General features: G+C 49.4%; 1 protein-coding gene across 3 annotated transcripts in view; it reads right to left on the bottom strand.

Moving 5' to 3' along the window:
* CYSTM1 (cysteine rich transmembrane module containing 1) overlaps nucleotides 1–18880 on the bottom strand; it is a 28324-nt gene extending 9444 nt beyond the window's left edge. The window contains exons 1-2 of one of the 3 annotated variants that reach the window (XM_069869692.1): nucleotides 18791–18880; nucleotides 6321–6568 (exon numbers count right to left, since the gene is read on the bottom strand). In XM_069869692.1, the coding sequence (XP_069725793.1) occupies nucleotides 6321–6549 (229 nt within the window). In that variant the 5' untranslated portion in view covers nucleotides 6550–6568; nucleotides 18791–18880. Of the gene's footprint in view, nucleotides 1–6320; nucleotides 6569–8279; nucleotides 8445–18767 lie in introns of those variants that run through there. The other 2 variants (XM_069869693.1, XM_069869694.1) reach the window with 2 other exon arrangements.
* Nucleotides 18881–20932: the final 2052 nt, after the last annotated feature.

Here is a 20932-nt window from a genome sequence, read left to right as displayed (position 1 = left end):
CAGTGCTCAAGTCTCTACACAACATCAGCCAGCTCTCCATAGCACTGCAGAGCCCAGCACACAGGTTAGGAAGTGTACAGGAGATGTGTCTCACATAAAACCAGCTTCCCCTGAGCTCAAAAGCCCAGAAAGTCAGGGGTTCAGATCCTTCAGTTTTCCTCTAGACTTTATAGATGCAGAGATCTCACAGAATTACAGAATGTGGGAACTCTAACATTTTTTATAATCAGTCAAATCTTAATTTACTGTTAGAGCATTTTCCACCAACTCAATTGCAGGGCTGAGAACAGCATGTTCCTTAGCATTTTCGTTAAAAATTGGCATGAGTCCTAGGTTCAAACAGGACCTGGCTCAGGACTGACACAGCACTAACTTGGTCTGACAAGGGCCAGCGAGAGTGTTCTGGGTGACAGAGAGGAGGGAGAAAGGACTGTTTAGAAGCAAAGGGAACACTGGAAAATGAGGAGGCACTCGGGGCATCAAGGCTCTCCTTAGGCATTCCTCCCAGTGCCCCAGTACCACCTCCCATGCAGTGTCTGCAGAGCTGGAAAAAGGCTTCACACAATCTGCTTCTCATGCAGGCTGGGTGCCTGGCTGATAAGCCCCATCCAGAACAGCAACCTCATTGATTCCGGCCACTACAGAGCCAGCCTTTGCCTCCTTTAGCCAATGTGTCTGAAGCATGTCTTCAAACGCAGGACCTGAATCTGGAAATCCTTTCCTTTGCACCAGGCTTTTCTCAGATCATCCCCTCCTTGGGGTGAGAAGCAACAAGGGAGGGGAGAAGTCAGACGCTACCCCTGGCCAGACAGGCCCCCCCCTGCCCCCCTCCCCCACTTGTGCAGCCAGGGACATAGGGAGGGATGCAGCAGTCCTGGGGTTCAGCGCACACAGTACACACTGTGGCATGAGAAGCAGGTAATAGGACAACAGCCAAGTGATATTTATTTTGGCAGGACACCAGCTGTCTAGAGTTGCAGGTCCTGAAGGTACAGTAATGGTTACACTAAATTCTCTGTCAGACTACGTGAAAAGCTAACCTGCAGGAATTGCTGCGTGCTGCCCTCCAAATAAGCTGCTGCTGGGGAAGGCTCAGCTTGCCACAGATTCAGAAGCAAGGGCATAATCACTGCAAGGCATCGAAGCACCTTACCAGAGTGATTTGGACCCATCCTTTCCACATGGAGATCTGTGGAAATCCACTGCTCTAGCAGTAGGCAGTGCCCGTATCTGGGTGACCTCTTTATTCCTGCAGCTGGCCAAACATTATGAGGCAGGCAGCATCACTGTGACTGTTACTCTTATCGCAGTTGGCTTTGCTACAAGTAATCAACTCCAGAAATGAGATTTCCACCCTGTGCACACAATAGGTCAGAGGCAACGCTGAGCTCTGTCCGCCTTTGCTGGGAGGCAGGCTACGGCCAGAGCCTGGCTCCCCTTGGCACAGCTCGGAACAGCCTCAGCCATCATGCTGCTGGGTATCAAGAGGGAGGGAAGGAGAAATCAGGCTGGGCAATCCCTAATATCAGTTGGTGCTTTCAAAATTAGTATGTCACTTCAGACTTTGGCTCCTTGCACTTCTCTTTAAAGCACGTCATTATCGACAGTGTTACATTTCACCTCTGATTTTCACAGACAAGAAATGCCTGCTGACCAGACAATGCTGTTTCTTTATGCCAGTCAGTATCACATTATCCTATAACAAACATACTGGAAAGGAAATGAGGTTCTATCTGGAATGAGGTATTTTCTTCCTCCTATGCATGCACATCCTTCAACAGCAGCCTCTGCAACACAGCTTGGTGATTCACCGGCTCTTCTGCACTGGTGGTGACAAAACAAGCGCTCAGGTTAATCTGTTTCTCTGTTACATCTCAGAGGAAGCTTTTTCCTTAATATAGAGCACAAACCATGTGACATTCTTCTTCAAGGGCCAACTGGACAGGCTATGTCCATTGCTACTCCAGGCAGGCTACAAATTGTTAGATAAAAAACCACTGTCACCCCATTAACTCCTACTTTACCATCAGACTGAGAGCTCAACAGTAATTATTGCCATCTGGGCAATCCACTCAAGATCAAAATATAAGGCGTAATTATTTCCACACATTATCACACTGGTTTCAATCCACAACATCAGAGCCTACTTTGCAGTTTGCCTACATAGTAAATTAACTTAAAGCATAAAATTTAAAGTACAGCAAATCCCTTGACTTTCCAAGTAGACACAGGATTGTTCAGAAATACTGATGCATTGCTTGGACTAGCTTAATTCCTTAGAATAAGCAAAGTCATCTCCTCTGAAAGGAAAGCATCCACACGGTAGCTCTTCCCAGATATCTGCTCAGAAACACCACAACAACTGATGAGCCACAGTAACTCTCACCAGACCAGCCACGCAGGCTGCAAGGACCTGATTGAGTTTAGATGTCAACTGCTTCATCTCAAAGGCTCAGCTATACAACAGATACACAGCATTAGTAGAACAGCTTTTTTAAAACAGAGCTTTTTTCAAGACATCCGTTCTAGATTAGACCCTCCCGGAGGAGACCATTGAACAAAGCCTCATTGAAAGCTCTTTTAGAAGACTTCTCTGAAAGCATCCCAGGACAAGGATCAGGTTCCAGTTCTATAGAGTGGCCAAAAAGGAGCAAGGGGCGGGAGGGAAATGGTGTTTAGCAAAGAAGAATCAAGAAAAACAAAAAGCTCTTGCAGACAAACACAAAATTAGAGACCTGACTTAATCTCACACACATTCATCAACGTTCGTGCAAAATGCATCCACTTCAGCAAAAGCAATACAAACTGGAGGCTCCCCAGGTGGGTTCCTACAGCATACGTGGCTGCAGAAGGCAGCTCAAGGACAGGACTTGCCACCAGATCTCTGGTTTGTGGGTTGGGGTTCTGCTTCTGCAGAACTGCAGCTGTGTTAGCATAAGTTTAACACCAAAACCCCACATCCTTCAGCATAAGCTTGGGCTCTGAGTGACAGACACACTCCAACATTGAGCTGCTTGCCCTCTCCCATTTCCCAGCCTGCTCCTCTGTGCCAGTCCACAGGTTTGCAAGCAGAGCAGAGACCTGATCGGAACAGAGGATGCCTAGTGCTATCAGTTCTCTGAAGCAGTCCGATATGAGATTCTTTGTCTCCAAGGCAGAAGACCTGGCAGAAAGCCAAACTGTCCAAAGCAGCAGACCCACTTCACCTTCAGCTTTTGCTAGCACATCCCTTTTCCTGACTGCAGCAGCAAAGGACACTTGCACCGACCAAAGGTGGTCTGCATGGGGGACTAGGAATTTACAACCCCTCCCGCTCCCCCCCAGTAGCAAGAAATGCCTGTTAGCCACCCCAAAACTACATGCATTTCCCAGGGAAAATCCTGCTTACACTCAAGTCAATGTGGTGGTAGTGGTGGGAAGCATCACTGTGCTGCTGTGTCCTCCTCAGAGGTAGACCCTTGAGATTTTCACTCTTTTACAGAGGAAGCTGAACTTACGACTTGAGCTCATTCAGGTCCTTTTTCTCTCACACCAAATGGTCACTCCTCCTACCTGGGTCCTCTGGCCAGGCCCCCATCACAATATTTCTGGCATCTTACATCAGCTCTAAATGCAGGGATGCTTTAATCCACCATTTTAGCCAAGACTACGGGGGGTGTGTGTGTGAAGGTTCTTGAAAACATCCTCTCCACAGTTTGGCCTGTCTGCCCACCTATGTCAAGTCTCCTTTTGGATTCACTGCAGGGAAAGACTCTTGCTGGGAACTTCTTAAGTTCTAGCTTCCCATAAAATGAGGGCTTTGGAGAGACCCTTGTACAGCCCACTGATGTGTTCAAGTAACCTGAAGTGATAGCAAGGCACAGCCCACAGTTGTCTCCAAATGCAGCAAACAAGGCCAGAGCCCAGTCCTAAGCAAGCCGCTCACCTGCATTGTCCCAGGTCACAGCAACAACAATGTCTGCAGAACGACCTCAACGGGCATGGCCCATACACCTTTGTGTAGTGGCAATGGCCTCAGAGAAATAGTCCAAGTCCCACCAATGTTCCAAGGGATGTCAGCTTTGACACCCGCTCTGCCATCCAGCCTTTTCAGCGGCACCACCTGAAGGGCCAAGGCAGAGCTATACAGCACTGGCTTAGGCTTTGATTTGAGGTGCAGGTTGGCCTCACTCCTTTCCAGCCCAGTCTGTCATCAGGCACACCAACCCTGCACCTCCTCTCCTTCCCGAGCAGCTCCCACCTGAAGCGCAGTGCCTGGGCAGCACCTCTGCAGAATCACTGCCTGCACTCCCTCAGACAGAGCCACCACTTCGGTAGCTCTGGCCACATCCTCCGCCACCCTTCTGTGGTGCAAACACATTTCTCTGACTTTTCAGCTAAGCCTGACAGTTCTCACCAAGGTAACAGGCCCTTGGTGTTCATAGAGGCCACTGCACACACCTATTCCTAAGAAAATAAGGCCATTCCAGAGCTGGTGCAAAGGTGTGGCCTCTGCAGGGAGGGGATAGGTGACCCAGTCCAGCTAACAAAGTATTCCATGCCATACACATCATGCTCAGGACAAAAGCTTAGGGATCCTGAGTGTCAGACCCTCCTCTTTGATAGCTGACATTCAGGGATGACATCACCTGTCTGTCTGTCCCTGAGCCCGTCCACATGATCCTGAGTCCAGGTCCTGAACTCACCTCCTGCCTGCTGCTGAGTCCAGTCTAGTACCTTCCCTGTGCCCGCCCTGAAGTTTCAGCAGTGACATTACCAAGAAGTTTGAACTGGTTTTGTACACTTGTTTATATTTTATCATTTTCTTATTAATATTATTATCATCCCTGCGTTGTTATTGTTGCATCAAAGCTGTTTCAGTCTTAGTTTCCAACCCAGCTAGACTCTATCTCTTTCATTGCCCTTTTCCCTTTCCTGGGGGGTGATCTGGACTAAAAGCTGCCTGGTTTCTGCCACTGACCTGGCCAGGACGGACGAACTGGGACAGACCCCAGGGCAGCCAGGACAGCTCAACAGCTCTGGGCTGTTTGTGACATTCACTGCAACAGAGAAAGAGGTGGAGATGGTCTCTGGCTTCCCAGCCTGGATTAGTGCCTGCACCATTCAACAAGCCTGACAGGAGGCTCTGGAGTTGGTGTGACAGCATGAATCGCCACGCTGATGGCGACAGGGTGAGTACACCCCCATGAAAGATGAGCAGAGGCCAAAGCCTGTGAAACATTGATGAGTAAACTTGGTCTCTAGGCAAGTGTCCTTACCAGCAAGTTACCGAAAATCCCAAGACAAATCCTCCTCTTTCCAATGGGAACCAGAACTTTTTGAGATTGGAAGATCTGGAGATCATCTGAAGCCGGCAGCAGGCTTGCTTCATTTACAGGAGGCTGCCCCAGACTACTGTCCGGCCAGGTTTTGCGTATCTCCACAGACAGGAGACTCCACAGCCCACAGAGGGCAACCTGTGCCAGTGTCTTGTGTTCCAAAGGAACCTCCTGTGTTTCACTTTGTGCCCATTGCCTCTGGTCTTGTCACTGGACCCTATCAATAAGAGTCCAGCTCCCTGTTCTTCATTCCCTCCCATCAGGTATTTATACCCATGAATAAGATCCCCTTGAGCCTTTTCCATGCTGAGCAGTCCCACTGCTTTCAGCTTCTCGTATAGGTATACTCTGGTCTCTGATCAACTTCTTGTCCCTCCTTGGACAGTCTAAGCCTGCACTGAGTCCTGTGAGTGCCATGGTAAACCAGCATGCCACACTGCAGGGACACAGCACACAGGTGGGCTAGCACACTGCCAAAAGAACTTACCCCATCCTCCTTCCCTTCCCAGAGACCTGTTGTTCCACATTATAATAATGCTTCAGAAAAAACCCAAAAGCCCAGCAATGATTCCACTGGCACTATTAGATCGCATGGACAGATATTGATGGGCCCAAGAAAAGGGGTGCATATTAATTTGATAGGAACTGTACATTTGAATACTACAAGCTTTGAATACAACTGTGCAGCCTCCAGTTGAAACTTACCAACCAAAAGACAGGCAGAATGAGAGTTGTGGCAAATCTAAAGCCAGTAAAAAGCAGGTATAACAGCCTCAACCTACAGATTCCCTTGAGGGATCTGCATTGAGGATGTTCAACAGTACCTTCAGACTGCCAGAACACTGTTAGAGACATTAGCAAAACAAAGCAGGAAAACGCTGGGCCTCCTCCTCCCCCAGCCCCATCAGGGCCAGACGCCCATAACCTGAGGTCCACATGTATCCAGGCATCTGCAAGCCAGAAAGGGTCACAACTACGCGGCGCCACAGCTGCCAGGCATACCTGTGTTTTTAGGCCCGTCTGCGTACACTGGTCCGGGCGGTGGAGGTGCATTTTGCCATCCGTACTGGGGATAACCTTGGTAACCTGGCTGGCCGGGCTGGTAGGGCCCTGCCGGCCCGGGCGGGTAGCCAGGGTACGGCCCAGGCGGGGCGCCCGGCTGCTGGGCATACGGGGGGTACGGGGCAGTCGGGCCCGGGCCGGGGTAAGGCGGAGGATTGTCGTAGTTCATGTGGGATGCAGAATCTGTCCTGCAAAAGAAGAAAACAAAGAGAAGAGCTGGTTGTTCACCCATGACAACAGAATTCCTGCTTCAGATTGCTCTCCAGTGACAAACAGACGCCAAAATATCTGCCCAAGCAGAGACTTTATCTGTAACCCTATCCCACAGGTAGAGACTGAGTTGAAGCAATTTCTTTTAGACTAGACATAAGGAGGAATGTCTTCACGATGAGGGTGGTGAGGCCCTGGTTGCCCAGGGAAGCTGTGACTGCCCCATCCCTGGAGGTGTTCAAGGCCAGCTTGGATGGGGCCTTGGGCAGCCTGATCTAGCAGGAGGTGTCCCTGCCCATGGCACAGGGGTTGGAATTAGATGATTTTTAAGGTCCTTTCCAATTCAAACCATTCTATGATTCTTTTAATTGACATGAGTTTAGCTCAGCTGCATAGTGACTTCTCCTTTCCAGTCATGCACTATTCACCCCAAGACATTAGACTGTCTTGCAACTGCAACGAAAAATCCTCTGCTTCCACTCACGATTAAATTACTTGTAAGAGAGATTTATAAGTGATTACTTCATGTTTCTGTCAATACTAAAAAGAAAAACATGTAGAAATGCAGTCTGTCCAGGATATGCTTGATAGCCTTAACGGAAGAAAAAGTAAACACAAATGTCCATTATGCTTCTGCTAATTGTTACAAGCAGCCAGACCAGTGCTCTGGAGCAAGACATGATAGGAATCATTGCCTGATGACACCGTAACCCAGTGCATCATCTATTCTTACTGTAATATGCAACTCAATCATTAAGCAACCACAAGCAATTAGGACCCTGGGCTCAGTTTCATTCAAAACACAATACTGAAGACTCCTCAGAGAGTTGACATGCATAAAACCTAATGTATGGTCCAGGGAGGTTCTTCTCCCTCTGTACTCAGCACTGGTGAGACCGCTCCTTGAATCCTGTGTTCAGTTCTGGGCCCCTCACCACAAGAAGGATGTTGAGGCTCTGGAGCAAGTCCAGAGGAGAGCAACAAAGCTGGTGAAGGGGCTGGAGAACAGGCCTGATGAGGAACGGCTGAGGGAGCTGGGGGTGTTTAGCCTGGAGAAGAGGAGGCTGAGGGGTGAACTCATTGCTCTCTACAACTGCCTGAAAGGAGGTTGTGGAGAGGAGGGTGCTGGCCTCTTCTCCCAAGTGATGGGGGACAGGACAAGGGGGAATGGCCTCAAGCTCCGCCAGGGGAGATTTAGGCTGGACATTAGGAAAAAATTCTTCACAGAAAGGGTCATTGGGCACTGGAACAGGCTGCCCAGGGAGGGGGTTGTGTCACCTTCCCTGGAGGTGTTTAAGGGATGGGTAGACAAGGCGCCGAGGGACATGGTTTAGTGTTTGATAGGAATGGTTGGACTCGATGATCCGGTGGGTCTCTTCCAACCTGGTTATTCTATGATTCTATGTATTACTCAGGGTATAGCCACTGAAAGACAAGACTGTCACAATAATACAGCTTTAATTGACCTTCAAGAAGCATGACTAAGCAAGGCATTTCTTGTGTTCGGTTCCTGCAGTTTCTGCTTGTTTGAGAAACAGAAGTGTCCTTAATCCCACACATTCAGGAACCATCCTGCCGAAAGCAGCTGCCTTCTGCTATTTCCTTTTCCCATGACAGGTTACAGAAGTGTCACTATTTCCCCTTTGCGCACATCTCCTCCCACATGCCTCAGGCTTCAGGGAGAGATACCTCTGAGGCTCGCTGCTGCAGGCGTGGAGCAGGAGGGGCTGACAAGCAGGATCCTCTCTGGATAGTGCTGGAAAGGGCAAGCAGCAGGGCCAGACTGACCTGGATGCTCAGTACTGTGCATCCACTCCTAGGGATGTGCAGATTTTTAGTCTAGAAGAGACCACGAACGCATCCAGCTCTGACATAGTGCATAATAAAGAATTTCACCTTTGTAACTCTAGAGTGAGCGCAGAACAGTCACTGCCGGGAGAAGCTGGAGGAGGCAGGGCTCTGGGCTATGTTTAGCTGCTGCAGTCCCTGGCAGCACTGAAGTGAGCTCTATTTGTTTATGGCTCGCTATTTCATCACCTCAGAGAGCACCAACTGTCCCTCTCGGAGGAAGGATCCCTAGGCTCTCTGCTTATTAAGTTATATCTTACTTGTGCCCAAACCAGTGCAATGCTCGCTGTTCTACAGGCACCATGGGGCTCTCCCACACACGCAGCCTCATCCCGCTCTTGCAGTAATGACCAGCCTGATCACATGCGATGCCCAGGAGGGCATTGCTGACTTGCAGCGACTCCAGAGGCACACTCCAAGGCAACAGTGCTGACAACATCGAGAAGCGCTTCCGTCCCACGAGGCTGCATTCCCCCTAGCCCTTGCCAGCAGTTGTCATTCACCTGAATTCTTTCTAATATCCCTCTTGTTAACTGATAAGGTAAAATGATATTACTTAATGTATTTGACAAGAGTTTTAACTGCTTAGCCAATGCCAGGGATTAGAGAAATTTTACTTATCTTTTTTCCCACTGCCAGTCCAGCCAGATCACTTCACTGCTCATCTTAAAATGGACAAGCACAACATACAGTAAACTTGAGGCTCCTTAACCACCGTACTTCACTGCAGCATCTCTATCAAGTCTGCAGCAAGGAGTTTATCCTTCAGAGAGCCAGTGAAAGGCAGGCAGCAAGTCCTACAACTCGCTCAGATGAAACAAACTTGAGAATTAGGACATAACAGATCACTAAATTTCATCTAACCCAGAAAGTCATCCTAAAATAGCAGACAAAAGCAAGTTCCCAGGGAAGAACAAGGCCAGAGTGAACACATGTGTATACCTACATGTGATTGCACATGGAAGAGTAACCCCTGTGACCTCCCCCCTAAGTTTGCTCAGCCTCCCTGAGCTGGTGTACAGCTACCATGCCCACTCCCAGTGCGAAGGAATTCAAAGCACCCCACTGGGGTGATTGCAGGAGGCAGAGATCACCAGTCACCCTGCTGACTTTTGGGATTCCCCAAATCAAGGAGGAGGCATACTGGAGTCCCCTATTCCAGGCCAAAGATCCCTAGCTTACTGTTCACTTCTGGGGAGGAGGTGGCCCCTCCACCCACCTCCCCTTCCCTGAGCCCCTCAAGGTCTGCTCTAGGCCGTACATTGGCATCCTAGAGACAGAGGGATGTGTGGGTATATACACACAGCATTCAAAGGCAGCAAACCACAGATCATGTGTTCTGTTCATAAACCTTTTTCTCAAGAACCCCCAGGGCTCAGCTGGCTTTGGTGATCACTGCCAAGCTCCAAAGTCACATTCATTGCTTGGACTTTCCAAAGCCCTCCTCCCTTAGAGGATGATCAGTTCACCCCATCCTTTCCAGTCAAGTTCAGTGAGCCCCAATCCTCCCTTCTGCCCCTTCATCATTTCATTTATCTACATTCAATATTGTTGCCATTTTAGTGCTGCAGCAAGGCTTAAAATATGTTGCAATTCCTCAGCTGGCTCTGAACTCCAATTCAGGCAGTGGATAACCTAAACTCAGTCACCGCATTGCTCCTTTGCCACAGGGACTCGCGCTGGGCCTCTGGGTGCTGCCCTCTAACAGCAAGGCCGGCCACTCACTCCCTTCCCTGTTCCCCGTGGCACCCAAGCAGGGAGCTTGCCCTCTATGCCATGGCTGCCTGGTTTCCATACAAGCAGCTGGCATGGGACCACACCAAAAGTCCTTCAGAGAGCTGGTACAGCTGCTAGTGGAACCACACAGGTTGAAAAGCAACTCAACAGATAGGCTTGAGATGACCGTCAGTGGTCTAGGGCTGTACCTAGTAAAGCTATGATACCATCCAAAGAGTGTCGCAAGACAAGAGCCTGGCTAAAAACAACAGTGAAGAAAACTGCACAGCAGCAGCTCTGCAGAAAAGCCCAAGAACCCAAATACAGGGCGTTAAAAATCCAAGTCTCTGGCTTGAGCAAACAGGGAAATAGTAGCATAGGGAATAAGAAGGATATATCAGTGTTCTTTGTTTAACAACTCTGTGTTAGCCGTGTCAAAACTCAGTTTTCAAAGAGGAGGCAGGTTTGGAGTGGAGGCAGTAACCCAGCTGCTGCCTGTTAATGTGGCAGAGGGACTGAGGAGAACTCTGGAGGGAGTTTACTGAAAGCCATACAGAAGTGTGGGCAGAGACCGCAGAAGAACAACAGCACAGTGGGAAAGGTGAAGAAGGAGACTGAGAAGGGCATATTGCACAAGGGCAAAAGTTAATTTTCCCCTCAACTTTGAGGGTAAAGTAACACAACTGAGATGAGGCAAGACGTAAGTCACCATCCAGCAAGAACACTTCCAGCAGCAACTGTCTGGGAGCTTTATCAGTGAAAAACAAGAAAAGTGAGCTCCTGAAAATTCTCTCAAGGCATTGGCAAACCCAGGAGGTTGCTGTGGAAGCCAGGTCCTCCAGAGATCCTCAATACTCCTACTGCCCACTCCCTCCCAGCTCCGCCTCAGCAGTGACGGTCAGCCTTCTCGCAACGGACTTCGTCCCCGATTCCATTTTGGGGAATGATTTTTCCTTTTCCTCCACTTCCACTATCAGTTACTGCCACATATACACCCCTTCCTAATTGCTCGTTTTGAACTCTGTGACAGTATTTAGGTTGTCCTCATTCTTAAGAGCCCACAGGTGATTTTACACGCTCACCATCCCTGTTTACTCACATGGGTAGGTGTTTGCAAGGCAGGGCCTTGAATCATTAAGCAGATGCTTTTCAGACATACTTGAGCTCCTAGTGAAACGTAATATCCACCTTTGCTGTGGGTTCTCACCCCAACCACGAATTCCACAGGAGCTGCAATCCAGACCAGCTCCTAGGAGCTGGCATCAGGGCTCATGCCTGTGGGTTTCCCAATGAGCACCTTTGGCAGACAGAGCCTGAAAGAAGGAAGCCGACACATCGGTAAAGCCCTTTGTTTCCCACAGCACTGCAGGAGGGCCAGCAGGAAGAGCCAGTACAGCACTGCACAGTCCCACCTAATGTGAAACCTTCTTTAGCACGAAACCCAATAAATAAAGAGATTTCATTGACATCACTAAGCACTTTCCCTATCTGTGGCTGGTTAACAACAAAGAAATGACGAGGGTATCTACACAGAATCACAAAATGTATTTCTTCTCCCTCCTCCGTCAGTTTTTTTGCTAAGAGTTATGGTCATCAATATGCATTAGGTTTCCTTAAAACATCTTCAAACTCCTTTGTCTCATGCTGCTGAGAAAACATTGTTTCCTCCAGCTTAGCAGAAGGGTTTATTTTCAAACAAGTTACCTACCACTCCCCAAAAGGCTGTGCTGTCTCCCATAAGGTCTGGGGAAAACCCACTGAAGCAGGTGCAGGCACCCAGAGTATCATGTATAGAATACATAGGGCACTGCACATGCGAGACAAATCCATACATAAGGGCCACCCCCCTGTGTGAGGATGTAAGGCTCTCTCCATCTGAACTCTGCCTTTGACTAAGGCTTAGCAAAACATGCCAGTAGAGGACTATGGTGTTTTGTATACACAGTGTTTATGTTCCTTGTTAACCAATCCATTTTGGCAATCAGTGCACCTTAGAGACACACATTTCACCATCGAGGTTTGAAAATACCTACTTCTTTCTGATGGCTCTAAACATCCTGCCTCATACGGGTCAGCAGCTCAGAGCAGCTGTTACAGAACTATTCCATCTCTGCTCTCATTCTTCTCTTCCAGCACACTCACAAATTCGTTATCTTTTTGTTCTCCAGGCATCTCTCCCAAGCTAAGGAATCTCTGCTTTTCCAAAGCCTGTCCTATTCTTTGGTCATCTTTGCTACTCACTGATATGCCTTCAGTATTCCGTTTGTCAGAGAGTAAACAAGCAGGCTGTGAAAAGCTCTGCTGCCTTCGGTCCCTTTCCTAGCCCACTCCCAGGACCGCCCTTGCCACACGCCAAGCAACACCGAGCTCAAGCGGTGCTATACTCATTGTAACTGCCAGATCCTCCCAAGTGGGAATAGCTCATGCAGAGCACGCGTACAGCTAAGGCTGTCGTCCTGCTGACACACACTGCTCACCACAATACCATCGCGCGGTCTCTGCCACTGCTTCACTGGCCAGGCGTCAGACTCTTCCTCAGAGGTCTCTGAAAACAGCCCGAGTTCCAACCTGGAGAAATCTCGCCATACAAAAGCTGCCTCCTATTTAGCCCTTTTTACATCTCAGTGCATGGTGGATTATGAATCAGGTGAGATGAACATTTCTCCCATCTGTGCTTAAGAGCCACTGAAAAGGATTTCACCCCCCTAAACTAGGAAAAAAGAAACCAGGAACCTCATTTTGTTATCTGACCACCATCTCGCTTCACAAGAGCAGCGCTGCAGCATAGCACAAGGGCCTGAACAGCTACGACTTCTGGTCAGAAGATAACGTGATGCCGGAAAATAATCAAGAATGAAGAGAACAAGGGAAGGAGTGATGGAAGGAAAACTCTTCTGTTAGCACAAGGGGTTCTCAAACAAAGAGCCTTCACATCCTGTTCCCTCCTCCAAAAGGCCACTCACAAGGCTGGCGCTGCCAAGCATCTCTTCTGAGGTCAGCATAACTCTGGCCTTCAGAGTGACTGCAGACCAGTATGAGTCTGCTTCTACCTGTTGGCACTGACAACACCTTGTTCCCTCAAGAAAATGAAGAACAGTGTGCACAGAAGAACCATCTGCATCTTTACACAGTAGGTGCTGACCACTGCTAATCCACCTGCAAAGAAGTCCCAGTCCCTGCATACAGCAGCCCGCAAGCCAGATCCTGCAAACGCAACCTCCTGTGCAAATGAACTGGTTAAATAAGGAGTTGTATAATGTTGGGGAAGTGATACAATGTGTGGAATATTTCAAAGTGGAATATTTCGATTTAAGCTGAAGTACAGTTAAGTTTTGTCTAAGCAGTTACGGTTTCTGGAAGTTAGGCAGAACGTCCTTCTTATAGCAAGTTTTCTTTATGACGGTGTTTTCTAGACGTTGTTTGTTCCTTGAAAATGATAATGTATTGTGTGAGGAACAATCTGTGCTAAACAAATGTCTCTTCTTCTGTAACCACCTCAGTTTGGAATCCTAACTAATCTGGAAGGCAAGGTCAAGCAGAGAGCTGGAGCCAGCTTCAAATTACCAAGAGTTTTAACTGTTGCAGAGTTTCATAACATTAAAATTAGTCCTTGGAAAGTAATAGAATATGCATAAGATTTCTGGGAAAACTTATACATATGCATGTAAGTGGGAAATATATTCTGTAACAGATTTTTTCTCATTGCACGTGACTGATGGAGATCATTCCTGCTTATTGCCCAGGCCTGATAAAGGCTGCTTGCTTTCTAAAACTCCAAAACAAGTCTTAGAGAGTTTTATTTGCCGACATTTTTGGTATCAGAAGCTGACAATCTAACCTGGATACTGAAACAGGGTTAAACATCTTCTGATACGCAGGGAATAGCGAAAGAAACAGCTCTCTGAAAACAAAGGGAGTTTAGCAAGTTAAAAAAAAAAAACAAACAACAAAACAGATCAGCAGTCTGAAACATCTAGACAAGCTAACTCTGCCCCCCCAAAAAACCAGTTAGAAGATTTTGGTAATATAATGGCAAGCTGCTGTTTGGTTTTAGGACAGGAGACAAGCAGCGCCCCTCATTTGCGGCTCTAGTCGGGAGGAATCGTGTTTTAGGCATGTCAGGTATTGATTCCGCTGGCCTTTGCACAGATGAACATGGAGGGCACAGGGAGCAGCACAGATGCTGAGAAGGGCAACTGGGGTACCCTGACGTAACCCACCCCTTCCACTGCCTGCAGAGTGCTAGGAAGTAATTTTCCAATACAGAGCTCTAATGGAAAGTACATTTAACATCAACAATCCAGCTTCTGGCAACCAGCCTAGAATTTAAATTACATGAACAGTATCCAAATGAAAAAAGCACAAGTGGGTTTTAAATGGCACTGGTTCTGTGTTTCCCTCTTACCAGATTCTCTGCAAGCTCCATTTAGTGATTGAATGAAAGGTACATTAAGGATAAATTGTAAGAGATTCCATTCTTGCTCAGTTTGCTTCTAGGAGGAGCCTCCTCCCAGGTTTTCCCATCCACCTTCTCTGATGGGAGCTGCTCAGAACAGTTTGATTTCCCAAAATGCAGCTCTAGGCAGAAGTGAAAAGCCCAGCTCTGTGCTATCAAAAGAAAAGTTAGCAAATGCTTTGTTCAGACCCTTTTCCTTAAGAAGTCTCTGGGGCTATAGGATACTCCACATCCTTAGGAGGAGGTGCATTTCCTCATCTCAATTTGAGTGGCTTTCCGGCATTCCCTGCACAGAAACTCTCAGCTGCTGTTCAGAGTGGCTGAAGCACCAGATCAGGCAGCTCTGTAGAGTGAACAGCAGTGCTCTGGATGAACGTTCCAAGTTCCTAAGCCAGGTATTCCCTCTTCCCAGGGCCCACCGAGTCCTCAGGAGGCCTGAGCTCTGTGCAAGTGGAGAGCATGCCTCATGTGCAAGGCTGACGCGTGTGTCCCTACAAACTGTCCCATCTCTCCAGTCCCATCGTCTGTCCTGCCTTGTTAGCAAAACCACCAGATATGCACATTTCCAGGTGATTTTAGTTTCAAAACAGAGTTTTGATCAGCTCTAAAAGGTCTGTAGTGATGTTGACAGTATTCGCATCGGACGCAGTTGCAGTCACAGGATCTGCCCTTGCTCCTGTCTCCAGAGGACTCTCAATATTATGTAGCCTCAAACCCATGTGGGTTTGAATGCCAGGATTTTCCTTCTGCAAACAAGGTTCAATGCCTTGTCAATTGTTACTAACGTACAAAACCACCTTAGAAATACTACTGACAATTTACTGCCTAATTTTCCTGCTTGCAACACGCTGTCTACTGCCCACCTACCTGTCCTGCATGGCAAAGAAAGGTAGGAAGCTGAAATAGCTGCCTGTGCAGCTGCAATCCAACCAAAGAGTTAGTGAAAAAAAAAAAAAAATCAAACTCAGTGCTCCGCTGCTGTTATTGCCTGAATTGCACCCTCATGGTGAAACAATTCTAAAGTTCTCAGGCATTTGATGAAAGGGTTTAAGAACACCCGAGACTAACAATTACAATGCTGGGAAGCACCACTGCACAGCCCCTCCAGTGTCACAGCCCAGGCACTGCTTGTTGACGCACCAGCCGAGACTCCCGCGGCAAAACACAAGGAACAGCAAAGTCCTGTATGCAGAAATCACTGCAATCTGGGCACTAACACCCTGGCTTCAGGTTCCAGATGCTTTTGTGTGCACTGCCCTTGTCCAAGTCTTTGTATAATGAGCTACATCAGATAAATGCAGAAATGCATAAATAGACCTTGTTCTCAAAGGGATGTATTAAGACAACTGTTAAAGTGTAACAAATACCAAACCCAAAATTCGATGAAAACATCTGATTGTCAGGTTAAACAAGACCCTACCATTAACAGCTAATGAAAGTAGCTTTGTTGGTCCAACTGAGAAGAGAATGTGAAACAAACAGTATGACTGGCAAGAAAATCAATAAGCAGAGTTAATACATCCATATGTGATACTCAGATGGTGTTCTGGCATATCCCAGCCATGAACCAGCAGTGGTCTTATAACTACTGCCCCAGCTCTGACACAGTGGCAGGTTTAGTGGAAGATCCGCACAGTGATTTTCTACCATCTTAAGCAGGAACCACCCTGAAAGGCAGCACGTAGCTTCTAGCACACAGTGAAGTCAGCGTGTGCAGACTCAAAGGAATTTTCACGACAGGCTGGAAAATGGAATGAGACAGAGATATTTTTTTTTTCCCCTCACATTTTCTCACCTTTTCTGCTTTTCCACATCCTACAGCAGATCGAACTCTATGGTTTACTCTGCCCTTAGAGCATAGACAAGAATTTTGTAATGGCTGCTTGTCACAGGACACAAGCAAGGAACTCTGACGCCATCAGGAAAAGCCTTTCCCTTACTTTGCCAGAGACGGAACTAAGCTGAAGAGAAGTCATTACAGCGCAGGGCACTGCCCTCAACAGATTGTAATGCTAGTGTGGAAATACATCCTTCTGATATGCAAGTGAAAGAAACAGCAGCTCTTCCTTTGCAGTAGTGCTGACTGGCTTAAGAAACACAACTAAGCCATCTTTTCCATCATGTGTGCTCCCGAAGCCCCTGCAGCCTGCAGGCTGTGGCAAGCGCCGCAGCACAGCTCCCTTCCCAAGAAAACAGAGTGGTGGCAGCAGTAGGACTGTGCATACACACTTCCAGATATGAGTCCCGTCTGGGAAACGCTCCCTATGATACGACTGTGGAGCAGCACAGGCGCGAGGCCAGGCACTACATCCCAAAGTCTGGAGAAGGCAATCTCTCCAATCCCAGGGTGAGCAGCCTCGGAGGCTCCCAGGCTGCCTTGAGGGAAGCCAAGCTGCAGCCGGCAGGATGCCAGACCTAGCACTACTGACCTTCTGCTTGAATGACTCAGGCTTCTTGCAATTTTCCCCTATTCCCAAAAATGACAGAGTGCTATTTTCTACTCATTGAGCCACACAGCTTCAATTCAGGAACAGGAAGTTGGTAAAGGCAGAATACACAACCAGGAGAGCAGAAAACATCACCATGGAAGGAAGGCACACAAATGCAGCTCATTCAAGTCTGCAGCTTCCGCTAGGAGTTTTCAGACACCCCTGCTAAGCCTATCGTCCCGCCACAGGGAAACCACTAGCAGGTAACAGGGGATGTGCAGACCTGTTTGTTGAAAACTCAGTTACACAAGCTTGCCCTGTCCTCCCAGGAAAAACTAAGTAACGTATGAATCTGATCACGCACAGAACTACCCCTGAAAACTGGCAGCTCCTCTGTTTATGATAAACACAGCTCTCTAGGTAATTCTCTGTCATTCCAGTGCAATGCCACAAGCAGAAATGTCTCTGCCTACACTCAGAGAACACCTCTAGGGTTTTGAGCAGCAACCAACTGCCAATTTTAGATGTAATATGGACCTGGTGCAAAAACACGGGAGCCCTCTCGTTGAACTGACACCAGGATAACACCTCAGAGGGCCTGCTCAGCCACAGCAGAGCCCCCCACCCATGTCAGAGCCACTCATTTACAGGACATCCTCTATTCTTTAGCCTCTGTAGGTTATCAGTGAGGGCTCTCACACTGTTAGGGGAACAACAAATCAGTATTTTAACAAAGATGGCCTTTATGGCACATGAATAGGAGGCAAAGAGTAACATACTTAGTCCTGCAGAAGCTTCAGTACTTGGTAAAAACACTTTTCTGTGCATGGAAGCAGTTAATGCTAATTCCTGACCCCAACTGAAATACCATCACTAAAATCTACCGGGTTTTCTCCCTCCTCCTTAATCTATCTGATACGGTAATACTGCTCTTACCACCAAGAGTTTCTAGGAAGAGTCAAGTCTTTTTACTAAAGCAAACAATTATGTTGAAAGAAAAAATGCCATTTTCTGGCACAACGGCACTTCCCGTACGCCGTGTCTCATTCCCACACGCCGTGTCTCATTCCCACACGCCGTGTCTCATTCCCACACGCCGTGTCTCATTCCCACACGCCGTGTCTCATTCCCGTATCGACCGCAGCACAAAGGAGGCGGCAGCTGCTCAGCACAGTCGTTTGGGCTGAACACACTTTATACCCCACCAAGACTTACCCTACGCTGACAACCGGGTTGTTCTCACAAGTCTTGCAGCAAAGGCATCGGAAGCAAAAAACACTTTTTGTTTTTTTCTGCCCCTTTCAGATAGGGGGTGAAGAGGGGTCTGGGGTGACCGGGACAGATGTCGGTCCCCCCGCCAGAAGCGGCCGCCAGACCCGTGTGAGAGGAAGCGGAGCGAGTTCTCCGCTTCCCTCATTCTCCTATTTCACCACGACATTTAATTATCCAAATGGGGTCTCTGACAGCTACAGGAACAGGAAATATAAATCCAGGACAACCCTAACGGGTTTCAAACCGCGACGCAGCGCGGCTGTTCTACTCGGAGCGCGCCGGCCACCCTCCGGCTCTACCCGCAGCACCGAACGAGCCCGCCTGCCCCTTCTCCCCCCGCGCCGCACAGACACCCGCAGCCGCCCAGCGAGCCTCCGCGACGCCCCGGCCCCGCTGCCCCCCGCCGCCCCCCGCTCCGTGCCCCGCGCCCCCCGCTCCCCCCGCCGCCCCCGGTACCGGCGCCGCCGCCCGTCCCGCACCTGCTGCGCTCGCGGCGGGCGGTGACGTCACAGCGCGCGGGCGGAGCCGCCGCGCCTCGCGGGGCGCAGGGGACGCCGGGGGCGGGGCCAGAGGGGGCGGGGCCAGAGGGGGTTGCGCGTAACTCTGGCCGCGGGGTGAGGCGGCGGCCGCGGGGCGCGGAGCGGGGCGGAGCGGCGAGAGAAGGGAGAGCCCGGGCAGGGACAGGGAGCCCCGGGGCCCGGGCGCCTGCACGCCCTTGATGTCTCCGGTCCCGGTTCATAGACTCAGAGAATCAAAGAATAACCAGGTTGGAAAAGACCCACCGGATCATCGAGTCCAACCGTTCCCATCAGTCACTAACCCATGTCCCTCAGCGCCTCATCCACCCGTCCCTTAAACCCCTCCAGGGAAGGGGACTCAACCACGTCCCTGGGCAGCCTCTGCCAGTGCCCAATGACCCTTTCTGTGAAAAACTTTTCCTCATGTTCAGTCTGAACCTCCCCTGTTGGAGCTTGAGGCCATTCCCTCTCGTCCTGTCCCCCGTCACTTGGGAGAAGAGCCCAGCTCCCTCCTCTCCACAACCTCCTTTCAGGTAGTTGTAGAGAGCAATGAGGTCTCCCCTCAGCCTCCTCCAGGCTAAACACCCCCAGCTCTCTCAGCCGTTCCTCATAAGGCCTGTTCTCCAGCCCCCTCACCAGCTTCGTTGCTCTTCTCTGGACTCTCTCCAGAGCCTCAACATCCTTCTTATGGTGAAGGGCCCAGAACTGAACACAGGATTCGAGGAGCGGTCTCACCAGTGCCGAGTCCAGAGGGAGAAGAACCTCCCTGGACCTGCTGGCCACGCCGTGTCTGATCCAAGCCAAGATGCCATTGGCCTTCTTGGCCACCTGGGCACACAGGTTGCACCCTCTGTAGGGCACTGGGGCCAAACGAGACGCGCGTGACTGTGGCTGGGGGCCTCCACGGTCCCTCGGTGCCTTGTGCTGAGAGCGGGAGCTGTGTATAGAGGAAGGTCGCAGCACAGAACCTGGGAAAGCAATTACTCAGGTTTGCCCAGGTGAAACGGGTCAGGGACACGGGTCAAAGTACATAAATACCACTCCTGCCTTCAGCACGTAGCGGTGACGCACCATGGGACCAGTGGTGAGGGGCCATTGCCACCCACGGCGATGGCTGTGTGGCAGGACTGGGGCTGCGCTGGCCGCTGCGGACAAGGGACGATGGGGGCCGTGAGGAGCATGATCCCCCTCCTGCGCTGCCGTGCATTTGAAATCAGATTCCTTTCCCTCTTCCTCAGTTAGCAGATCTAATCAGGTCAGTGTAATACCCGGTCCTTAATGAGGCTCAGCCAGAAAGTAATTATTTAAATTACTTGTATGGCGTGCTGTGTTCTTGGGCAAGAGAAAAACAAGATGCACAGCTACTGCTGCTCTGTAAGAAGAACCCAGCACCCTATGTGCATCCTAAAGGAAACATTCTGGCTGTCGGGAGGTGTGCAAGATGTCAGGCAGTGGCCAGCTGTTCCAGCAGAGGCAAATCCTGGACGCACTGAGTCAATCCACCAATCCACCAGCCTCCAGCCCCATCTGCCCCAGTCCCACTGCCCACTGTCCTTTGGTCTGATCAGCCAAGGCTTCACAGCAGGCATTATTCTGCAAAGGAGGATAAATCCTTCTGGATCATTTTGTGCCACCCTAGTGAGCCCAAGTGACTCATGCAAAGGGTGTGAGGAACAGGAGAGCTGGAGGGGCTGAAGGGAAGGCACCGCGTGTGTGGGTGCAGGGAGGGGCTGGGGCTGCAGCCCGGTTCCCTGGCGTGCAGCTTGCTTTGGACTATGACAGGGTTTACATGTGCATTTGTGAATGATACTGCCTCCCCAGGTACCTCTGCAGACACAATAGACGCTTTTCCGCTGGTTAACGTTAAACTTGTCTCACTCAGTCCTTTACTTCAGGGCCAGTGGGCACATATCATTGTCTTCTTAAACATCAACTGTGAAAGCAGCTTGAAAATCATTGCTTGGCTTCATTGAAATCTTAAAATGATGCTTGGCACTTATACTTCTTCATTACCCACTTTGTACATCTTTCGAATATTAATGCAGTCCAGGCTTTATTGCTCTCATTACCCCTCCAACAAAAAAATATATAGCAACTTCCAGG

This window comes from Phaenicophaeus curvirostris, chromosome 15, assembly GCF_032191515.1.
Source record: "Phaenicophaeus curvirostris isolate KB17595 chromosome 15, BPBGC_Pcur_1.0, whole genome shotgun sequence".
Taxonomy (NCBI): Eukaryota; Metazoa; Chordata; class Aves; order Cuculiformes; family Cuculidae; genus Phaenicophaeus; species Phaenicophaeus curvirostris.
This window is presented reverse-complemented; position numbering and strand designations above follow the sequence as displayed.